The sequence below is a fragment of the Meles meles genome, chromosome 13 (assembly GCF_922984935.1).
Source record: "Meles meles chromosome 13, mMelMel3.1 paternal haplotype, whole genome shotgun sequence".
Classification (NCBI taxonomy): domain Eukaryota; kingdom Metazoa; phylum Chordata; class Mammalia; order Carnivora; family Mustelidae; genus Meles; species Meles meles.
The window spans coordinates 29,055,371-29,067,058 of NC_060078.1; the positions used below are offsets into that span (position 1 = coordinate 29,055,371).

An 11,688-nucleotide genomic window follows, 5' to 3' on the forward strand; every position below is an offset into this window, starting at 1 on the left:
GGGGGGTGTTGTTGTTATTGTGTTTTTTTTTTCCTTCCTATCCCATTAGAAAATATTCTAGTAACAGCCCACTGAAGCAAATTAATAAAAATGGTTAATTCTCAAAAGTGCTAATGTATGTGATTATTAGTTTCTTCGTTATATTTTCTTTACTTTGCCAATTTTATATTTTAAAAAATTAAGAATACTCTATATCTGTCTTTCATTACTCTTTATAGTTTTAGTGTCACAAAATTTATCAAAGTCACCTATGTAGGGCTGGTTCTCGGTAAACTAACGAGTAAAGTGGGTCAGTTTGTCTTGAGGATGTTCTATTTATCTCCTAGCATCCCCACCCCATGTGCCAACCACAGCCCCTGGACTAGTGAGGCTCTCATTTCAAGGTCCACTGAATCCTGCCTTCCTGACCCAATGCTCAATGGTCTGGAAAACTGCCGATTATGCTGGCCAATAAACATACAAACAATGTTCAACTTTACTCAAAATCAAATAAATCAAAACATCCAGGGCATGATAATGACCTGTATCACTCAGGCTAAAAAGAAATGAACATTTTCCTGCTCTCCCAGTAAGGATGCAAATTTCCTAGAAATAAATAAATATATATATATTTAATATATGTATAATAAATATATATATATATATGTATATCTATATATGAAAAGCCTATAATTTTTTTCACTCTTTGATATAACAATTCCAATCCTAGGAATTTGTCTAAGGAGATAGGGGTGGGAAAATTATTTAGTTATAAGAAGTTTCAATGAATAAAATATTATAAATATCAAACAAAAACTTATGTGTCCAGTAATAAAAGATTAAATTTAATTAAAATATTGCTATAGGCTGAAATATGTTGCAGTCATTAGAAAATCATCTTGTAGTAGAAGACTTTCAATAATCAGAGAAAAATTATATAACATATATCTATGAGGAAATATAAATATAAACTATAAATATAAATATAAACTATATTATAACTAATTAATTATATTATATATATTATATATATTATATATATAATATATATTATATAATATATATATTATAACTAATTATAACTAATTAATATAAACTATATTATAAACTAAATATAAAATATAAACTATAAATATAAATATAAATATAAACTATAAAGCATTATATGCAGCATAAAACCATAGTGTTTTACCTTAAAAGGGATTATGTTATGTGTGTGTGTGTGTGTGTGTAGATACATTTAAATAACAGAGAAAGATAGGGAGAGAGAGCACAAGCAGAGGGAGCAGCAGACAGAGGGAGAAGCAGCTCCCTGCTGAGCAAGGGGCCCAACACAGAGCTTGATTCCAGGAGGCTGGGATTGTGACCTAAGCTGAAGGCAGAAGCTTAACTAACTGAGCCACCCAAGTACCCCAAGCCAAGATTTATTGAGACTTAGTATATGCCAGGCACTACTCTAAGCACTATGCATATAATATCTCATTTAATTCCCACAAGCACTCTATGAAGTGGGTACTGTTGTTTTTCCCATTTTACAGATTAGAAAACCAAGAAATAGAAAAGTTAAGTAAATGTCCCAAGGTGACACACCGAGTGGCACAGCCAGTATTTGAATGAAGGTAGTCTGACACCAAATATGTATGGAAATGCACTTACAAATATGTACACATGGGAAGCTTAGGCGGCTGGGTCAGTTAAGCATCCAACTCTTTTTTTGTTTGTTTGTTTGTTTTTTTAATTAATTTATTTATTTTTATTTGCTTATTTACAGCATAACAGTGTTCATTGTTTTGGCATCACACCCAGTGCTCCATGCAGTACGTGCCCTCCCTATTACCCACCACCTGGTTCCTCAACCTCCCACCCCACCCCACCCCCTCCCGCCGCCCCTTCATAACCCTCTGGTTGTTTTTCAGAGTCCATAGTCTCTCATGGTTCATCTCCCCTTCCAGTTTCCCTCAACTCCCTCTCCTCTCCATCTCCCCATGTCCTCCATGTTCTTTGTTATGCTCCACAAATAAGTGAGACCATATGATACTTGACTCTCTCTGCTTGACTTATTTCGCTCAGCATAATTTCTTCCAGTCCTGTCCATGTTGCTACAAAAGTTGGGTATTCGTCCTTTCTGATGGAGGCATAATACTCCATTGTGTATATGGACCACATCTTCCTTATCCATTCATCCGTTGAAGGGCATCTTGGTTCTTTCCACAGTTTGGCGACCGTAGCCATTGCTGCAATAAACATTGGGGTACAAATGGCCCTTCTTTTCACTACATCTGCATCTTTGGGGTAAATACCCAGCAGTGCAATTGCAGGGTCATAGGGAAGCTCTATTTTTAATTTCTTCAGGAATCTCCACACTGTTCTCCAAAGTGGCTGCACTAACTTGCATTCCCACCAACAGTGTAAGAGGGTTCCCCTTTCTCCACATCCTCTCCAGCACACGTTGTTTCCTGTCTTGCTAATTTTGGCCATTCTAACTGGTGTTAGGTGGTATCTCAATGTTGTTTTAATTTGAATCTCCCTGATGGCTAGTGATGATGAATATTTTTTCATGTGTCTGATAGCCATTTGTATGTCTTCGTTGGAGAAGTGTCTATTCATATCTTCTGCCCATTTTTTGATATGATTATCTGTTTTGTGTGTGTTGAGTTTGAGAAGTTCTTTGTAGATCCTGGATATCAACCTTTTGTCTGTACTGTCATTTACAAATATCTTCTCCCATTCCGTGGGTTGCCTCTTTGTTTTGTTGACTGTTTCCTTAAGCATCCAACTCTTGATTTCAGCTCCGGTCCAGATCTCAGGGTCATTGTTGTGACCCCATGCTCAGCAAGAAGTCTACTTCTCTCCCGCTCTCCCTGTGCTCCTCCCCCAACTCATGTGCGTGTTCTCTCCCTCTCTCTCCCTCTTCCTCTCTCTCTCAACTAAATAAATCTTTTAAAATATATTTACACATATGTGCACGAACTTACGTAACACATCAATGGGGCACCTGGGTGGTTCAGTCAGTTAAGCGTTTCTGCTCGGGTCATGATCTCGGGGTGATGAGATCAAGCCCCACCTCCGGGTCCATGCGCAGCATGTAGTCTGCTTGAGTTTTTCTCTCTACTTCTCCCTCTTCCCCTCCCTCTAAAATAAATAGATCTTTTTTGGGGACACCTGGGTGGCTCAGTGGGTTAAAGCCGCTGCCTTCGGCTCAGGTCATATCCCAGCGTCCTGGGATCGAGCCCCACGTCGGGCTCTCTGCTCTGTGGAGAGCCTGCTTCCTCCTCTCTCTCTGCCTGCCTCTCTGCCTAGTTGTGATTTCTCTCTGTCGAATAAATAAAATATTAAGAAAAATTTAAAATAAATAAATAAAATAAATAGATCTTTTAAAAAAAAACATAAATGCACCATATGTGCACACATGCATATGGCAAAGTCCCAGATTTTAAGCATTAGGTGAACATTTTTCTCCGCTGTGTCTTCCTACTGCACGTTTCTTTATTGAAAATTGATTAGTTTTAGAAATTAAGTTTCAAAACTTAAAAAATGTACCTTTTCCATAGCGTATTAGCACAATCTTTAGATCTGTGTCAGGAAATACTCTATTGTGCAATAGGCACTAATCTGATTCCCACTTGGATGGATCTTCTCCACATTTCCCTGGCCACACAAATGCCCTCTGTCCCTCCCTCCGTGTGTCTAAATTTTGACCCAGTAAGATCACTTCAACCCTCATCTCTTCTCCAACATTTTTTCAGGTAATCTTCCTTTCATTCCTGTTGCACTTATAAATAGTACCGCATAGCACAGTATTTATTTTTTCTCAAATCGTTCCCTTTGTATTAGCTTTGACTCCTCGGCTGGCTGCCAAGTGTCTTACACACGTGCAATATTTCTCACCTTTTCGTTTTGTTTTGTTTTACCCCCATCACTTCCAGTACTGGCAAGATACCAAGTGTTGAATAAATACTGAATTATTGACTGACAGAAGTTCTTTAAATAACATGATTATAGCATAAGAGGAGCTTCTGGAAATTGTGATATAGTCATTAAAAGAATGAACTGATTCTAGTGATGGGAACTGACATGCTATAGAAAAGAGAAGACTCATTTCAATAAGTGGGTTCATTAGTATCCATCATTTCAGTTCACTTACGTGACACAGGATTTTTCCCATAAAACTCCAAATATTAACGATATCCCTGAAATAAATCCTATGAGATGATCCCACATCATTCTAATCAAATGATAATTAAAACATGAGCCAGAGAAACAATTTGAGCCACAAAATATATAATGGTAGTATTGCGTTGTAATCCAGAAAAATTCAATAACTATTAATTCATAGGGACAAAAATAGTTGAATAAATAAATATGGGAGAAAGGATAACTTTTCTTTATGGAAGAATTCTTAGTAATAAATGTAAAATGAATGAGGAAAATAGAAAGTCACCATCGGGCAAACACCATAGTAGTAAGTTATTGTTACAGGGAAGATCCACAAGGGGCACCTGGGTGGCTCACATAGTTGAGCATCTGTCTTCCACTCGGGTCATGATCCTGGGGTTCTAGGATCAAATACCACATCAGGCTCCCTGCTCCCTCTCTGTCTGCTGTTCCTCCTGCTTGTGCTCTCTTGCTCTCTCTTTCTCAAATAAATAAATAAAATCTTTTTTAAAAAAAATCCAGCACACAATGCTAAAAGCCTGAGGAGACACACTACAGTCTCAAAGAATCATCACCAAAAGTATTTGTTAATTACAAAAGGGGAACTAGTACCTCTACAAGGCAAGATCCTGGTAGAAAAAAACTGACAGATACCACCTTAACCATGTGTTCAGGTCAATAAGACATAACAGCATCATGTAGCCCTGATGTGATACACTGGAAAAAGTATAATATGGCTTCAGCAGTGTTCTTTCCAAAAACACATAACCTCAGTCTAATCAAGAGAAAATCTGAGGGGCGCCTGGGTGGCTCAGTGGGTTAAGCCTCTGCCTTCGGCTCAGGTCATGATCTCAGGGTCCTGGGATCGAGTCCCGCATCGGGCTCTCTGCTTGGCGGGGAGCCTGCTTCCTCCTCTCTCTCTCTGCCTTCCTCTCTGCCTGCTTGCGTTCTCTCTCTGTCAAATAAATGAATAAAATCTTTAAAAAAAAAAAAAGAAAATCTGAAACAAACCAAAATTGAGAGACATTCTACAAAATAACATTACTTTTCAAAGTGTCGAGGTCATGAAAGATAAGGAAGGTATGAGAAACTGTCACTGTGGAGGAAACTAAGGGAACAAGACAACTGACTGTAATAAAGAGTTTTGGCTTGGATCTTGGAAGAAGAAAAGACATTAGTAGAAAAACTGATGAAATTAGAATGGGAACTATCCTTTAGATTAGAGGTTGACTAACTCTGGCCCAAAGGCCAAATCTGGCCTGTCACCTGTTATTTAAATAAGGTTTTTTTGGAAGATAGCCATCATCATTCATTTCACATGTTATTACCCCTGGCTACTTTCTTGCACTGGCAGAGCTGAGTAGCTGTGACAGAGACTGTAAGTCCTGCAAAATCTAAAATGTTTGCTAGCTCAAAAGGGCGGGGGGGGGGAGCGGTGGGTGTCTGGGTGGCTCAGTCAGTTGAGTATCATTCTCTTGATCTCTGCTCAAGTCTTGATCTCGGGGTCATGAGTTCAAGCCCTACATTGGGCTCCACACTGGGCATGGAGCCTACTTTTCAAAAATAATAACAATAAAGTAAAATGTTTGCTATCTCAGGGACAACACCAGGGTGAGACAAGCAGGATGCTTAGGTTTAAGGAGGTTCTCTCTCTCTCTTAGGTTTCCGCACAGTGCATGACCGTGAGAGTGTGTCCTTAAATTTTGTATCTTGGGTGGCTCAGTTGATTAAGAGTTTCCTTCAGCTCAGGTCCCAGGTTCCTGCTCAGCAGGTAACCTGCTTCTCCCTCTGCCTGCTCTGCCTGCCACTCCCCCTGCTTTTGCTCTCTCTCTCTCTCTCTCTTTCTTTCTCCGGCAAATAAATAAATAAAATCTTTGAAAAAAAAAAACTTAAAAAAAGAACTTGGAAAAAAAAGTTTGTGTCCTAAGTGCCCTTCTTGCCTCACTCCAGTCCTGACTGTCTATCCGTTCTTTTACCAAGAAAAAAAAAAAAAAGCCTCTTGGTCCCTGGTTAACACTTCGTACCAATGTTAATTTTCTGATTTGCATAATTTTACTGTGCACAATAATTGTAAATATAATGTTTACACTAAGGGAAGCCAGATGCAGTGTATATAGGAACTCTGTGTTATTTTTGCAAATTTTCTGTAAGTCAAAAATTATTCAAATACGTGGAGCACAGAGGACTGTTAGAGCAGTGAAACTACTCTGTATGATAAATGGTATTATACATTGTCCAAACCTATAGAATGTGCAAACCCAAGGGTGAACCATAATACAAACTATGGACTTTGGATGATAATAACGTGTCAATGTAGGTTCATCATTGTAACAAGTGAACTATTCTAGTGGAGATAATGATAACGGGGGGGGGGGGGGGCTACGCATGAAGGGAGGGAAGGAAGTATAGGGGAAAGCTCTATACCTTCTGCTCAATTTTGCTATGAATCTAAAACTGTTCTTAAAAAGTATTAAAAATCATTTGGGGGTTGGGGGTGCCTGGGTGGCTCAGTTGGTTAAGTGCCTTCAGCTCAGGTGGTGATCGTGGGGTCCTGGGAGGGAGCCCCATGTCCAGCTCCCTGCTCAGTGGGGAGTCTGCTTCTCCCTCTCCCACTGCCTTTCCCCTACTCCCCCTTGTGTTCTCTCCTTCTCTCTCTCTCTCAAATAAAGAAATAATATCTTTAGGGCATGACTGGGTGGCTCAGTCAGTTAAGCATCTACTTTTGACTCTGGTCATGATCCCACAGTCCTGGGATCAAACCCCACACCCTGGGATCAAAACCCTGGGATCAAAACCCACATCTGCTTCCCTGCTCAGCAGGAAGCCTGCTTCTCCCTCTGTCTGCTGCTCCCCCTGCTTGTGCTCTCTCTCTCTCTCCCTGACAAATAAATAAATAAAATCTTTTTTTTTTATTTTAAAAAAGAAAAAAATCATTTTGGAGGGTGCCTGGCTGGTTCAGTCAGTGGAATGTGGGACTCTCCCACATTGTGTGTAAATATTACTTAAAAATAAAATTTTTCTTAAAAAGAGTCATTTTGGGGCACGTGACTAGCTTAGTTGGTAGAGCATATGACTCTTGATCTTGGGGTCCTAAGTTCAAGCCCCAGATTGGGCATAGAACTTACTCAAAAAATTTTTTTAAAAAGGAAAAACTTTTTCCAAAATAAAACATTTTAAAAAATGTCAATTATGGAGTAGTCTAAACTTACAAAGTTCCAGGTGTACAGTATTACTGTGAGGCCAAAGCAATGCTCATGCCCACGCCCATGCCCACAATGTGCCAGGCACTATTCTAAGGACTTTATTTATCATGTCTCATTTAATCCCCACAACAACTCTATGAGGTGGGTACTACTATTATCCCCATTTGCAGATTAGGAAACAAAGGCAGAGAAAAGCTAAACCATTTCCTAAGATCACATAGCTAGTACATGTTAAGGAAAAAAATAGGTGTCTCCATTTATCTATCAAGTTTATGCTCAATTTTCAAGTCTGTGAAATCTTGAAATCAGGATGTCTTCTAATCAATACTACTGAAATGGTAACCAAATATCAAAAAATCAAGTAAGGTATAAACCACAGAGGATGGCTTAGAAGATTTCATAACATGTGTCTTTTGTGTAAAATTTGATTCAAGGCGAAAAAGCTGACTAACTTGGAATTAACCTTCAGTAAATGTTTTTGAAATGAGGGTATGTTGTTTTCCACTCAACACTGTGGAAATCGTCCCGGGGTTTATGTATGTCATTTCATTAATTTTCAACGGGAGCTTTATATTTTAAGAACTATATACTAAAGCAAAAGAATTATATGTGTGTGTGTCAATACAGTTGTTTTAAATAGAATCAAAATATAAATTGCATAAGTTGCTTTGAAATAATAATTGCTGAATTGTTTTTGAGTAAGAATAGTTCTGGTCAACTTTTTAAAGCATCATATCAAGGAATATTTAAAGTAAAAGAAATCCATCCACTACAAATCAACTAAAGGAAACGTCACACTTAATACTCAAAAAATGGAATTAAAATATTTTCAGAGGTGCCTGGCTGGCTCAATCAGTAGAGCATGTGATTCTTGATCTTGGAGTTGTGAGTTCAAGCCCCACACTGGGTGTGGAGATTACTTACAAATTTAAAAAATTAAATATTTTTAAATGGGAAATATATATGTGAAAACAGGGGAAAGATACATATAAAAAGAATTGACAAAATTGTGACAGATCACTTTAAATAAATGATTGTAATCTAAACATGGTATGTCATTGGCAGAATCAGTAAAGAAGGAATGGCAAGACAATGTTTTTATTCTCCTTTTAATATATGCTACAGTACTTATAGGGGAAGTTTGACTATAACTGGTAACAAACTTGCTAGCTATAATGAAAGAGACTGTCATAAACATTATAAATAAACAATAGGATCATTTTTTTCAGTCTATTCAAAACTTATCCTCCTTCTCCTTCTTTGTAGACTGAGGACACAATAACATAACTACAAAAGACTGACTAAAAGGGTCTAGACATTTGTTATGGGAATATAATGACCTTTACTTCATAACTTAGAATAACAATATTTCTTTAAATCCAAATTGTGAAGCTTATCAAGTTAAATTATGTTCCTTTGATTTTAAAAAGCTCCTTCAAAACCTATTTGGCAGTAGCATAATTCATAACACAGGTGGTAAAAATGTCAATAAGCTTTCTCAATTGCTATAAGTAAACCACCACTAAAGTAAACAAGAATGACATAAAGGAAACAAGAGTGACACCCTAAAGGAGAAATATACCGCTAAAGGAGTATTATAACCTGGTGTGTGCATGTGTGTGTGAAGTGTGTGTGTGTGTGTGTTTAACTACAGGATACATAAGGTAACTCCCTCAGTGTGATGAAGATAGAGATTTTAATCCTTTAGTCCAACGTCACATTTTATTTTGCAAACAAAATTAAGCATATTTTATTACTAAACTCCAGCCTTATGAAACAAAGATAAATAGAAAAGAATTTTGCTTTAAAATATTTTGATATTAATAGCTATATTTTAGGGGAAAAATTAATAACGATTATATAAAATATAATATATTTAATAATATATTGAAAGGTACTTCCTATTCATTTCAATGGTATTTAAAACATTGAAAAACTAGGAATAAATGAAATATTTAACAATAAGGGAACAATCAATTGTGATACAACAACAAAATGAAATGTGCAACATTAAAATATGTACGAAGAGTGTTTAATAACATGGAGAAATCCCCGAGTGGGTAAAAAGCAGGAATCAACAAGTAAATATATAATATCTTGCCAAACATGTCTCCAAAAATATATATATAGGAAAAAGACTAAAGATTAATAAATCACATATTAATAGCATTAATCCTGGGGAGTAGAATTATAAATGAGTTTTCCATAATTTAAAAAACTTTTACTGCCTTCATCATTGTCTATGTGGTCCTTTAAAAACATTATTTTATTGTAGATCCAGTGAACAACTACAGAGCTTTTCACATATTTTGTTTCAGAAGCCACCCTTTTAAGTAATTTCTCGCACATGATTTAAAATGTTAACATAAAAGGATGTTTCTTGGTTTATATAATTTAACTGCTCGTGTAAAAGTACATATTTTAATAAAACATTTTAAAAACACTAATTACTAGAAAATCACATTTCATCTAAATTTTAGTATAAATTACCATAATGAAGATACAACTTAGGTATTCTGTGAAACACTGCCAAGAGCATTACAATAAAATTTCAAATACATAATTTTAGTGTATTTGAAATAGAGTCTATGGGCATCTGCCAGAATACACAAATTCGGTCAGAAACATCTAAAAATCACAAAAGGACACTACCCCAGTAAAGACCCAAGATTTAAATCCTCAACTTCCTCTAAGCCAAACGTGCTTTAAAAGAATATAAGATTAGGTTTTTAGGCAACGTGACTAAAAGTTCGAAGTTACCACCTTAAATAAAAACTTGAAAAAGAAGAGCATTACCCACGGTCTTACCGAAGACAGTTCATCACATCCCAGCAGCACGTAGAAATCTTCAGTGTCTTCTGAACTGTAATTTAGTATTGCATCCATTTCAATGACTAAATCAGCTTCTTTTCCCTCTAAAACAAGAGACAGAATAAGCTGTGAATTAATCGGAAAAGCCTTTTTAGATCTTGTTTTCAGCAGCAAGTTCCAAATGGCAATAATGAGATTTGAGGCTGGTCACAGTCAGTACACCAGATGTCACCCTAGACCTTTGTAAACTCTACATTTCATTGGCTGTTTGCGGAAGAGGAAAGAATAGGCCACGTGCCGAGCTGTAGCAAAGCTGCCTGGGATCTGTAGTTTCAGTTTACAGTAAGTAATGCACTTGAACCATTCATTTTATGGGTTGAAAAAGACTGACTATTTTTACATACTCCCCAAATACCCATTTCTCCATTTCCTATGTATTTTTATCTTTTTTCCTCTTTTTTTCAAGAGATAGAAGAAAATTTGAAGCAATATAATCAAACTCCTAGAATTGTTAAATCTGAGTAAGGGGCATTTTTGGAGTGTTTAAAATATTTCATAATCTTTTTTTTTTTAGTTTTTTTAAAGATTTATTTATTTATTTGACAGACAAAGATCACAAGTAGGCAGAGAGGCAGGCAGAGAGAGAGGAGGAAGCAGGCTCCCCGCTGAGCAGAGAGCCCAATGTGGGGCTCTATCCCAGGACCCTGGAATCATGACCCGAGCCGAAGGCAGAGGCTTAACCCACTGAGCCACCCAGGTGCCCCTTCATAATCTTTTAAATAGTTTGGGAGTAAAAGGAAATAGACTAGGAGAGCAAATTTTCAATCATTCAGTAATTTATTCATTCAACAAGTATTTATTGAGAACCTGATTTGTGCCCAGTGTGACTATGGGAAAAGGTGTGGTAAGTCAGTCAGTCAGTTCTTTTACTTTTTTAAAAGATTTTATTTATTTGACAGAGAGAGAGCACAAACAGGGGGAGCATCAGGCAGAGGGAGAGGGAGAAGCAGGCTCCTCACTGAAAGTCTCGATCCCAGGACCCTGGCATCATGACCTGAGCTGAAGGCAGATGTTTAACCAACAGAGCCACTCAGACGCACTAGTCACTTCTTTCAGGAGCTTACATTCTGGTGGAGGGAGACAGACAAGAAACATACAAACAAACAAGATCAATTAAAATAGTGATTTATACTCTGCAGGAAATAAAACAGGACAGGGAGAGGAGAACTGTATGATGACCAGGTTTGTTTCACTGTAGCCTTCCTCCTGAGCTAACTCTCTCCAGGCTAGTGAGTCTGGCCCAAGGTGGGTTTAGGGAACATGTTTCAGCTAGATGTGGCCCCAGGGTGATTTGCAGGTCAGGTCTAGGATTTAGAGGAGAAGGTGAGTGGTCACAGATGTAACATTTTAACCACCTTAACCTTTTAAACATTATCACCTTGGGGCGCCTGGGTGGCTCAGTGGATTAAGCCGCTGCCTTCGGCTCAGGTCATGATCTCAGGGTCCTGGGATCAAGCCCCGCATCAGGCTCTCTGCTCCA

The 11,688-nt window shown here is 37.5% G+C and overlaps 1 protein-coding gene across 1 annotated transcript in view; it reads right to left on the minus strand.

Moving 5' to 3' along the window:
- DNAJC12 (DnaJ heat shock protein family (Hsp40) member C12) overlaps positions 1-10,386 on the minus strand; it is a 39,792-nt gene extending 29,406 nt beyond the window's left edge. The window contains exon 1 of the mRNA XM_046026231.1: positions 10,146-10,386. Coding sequence (XP_045882187.1) covers positions 10,146-10,223 — 78 coding nt within the window. The 5' untranslated portion in view covers positions 10,224-10,386. The remainder of the gene's footprint in view (positions 1-10,145) is intronic.
- Positions 10,387-11,688: the final 1,302 nt, after the last annotated feature.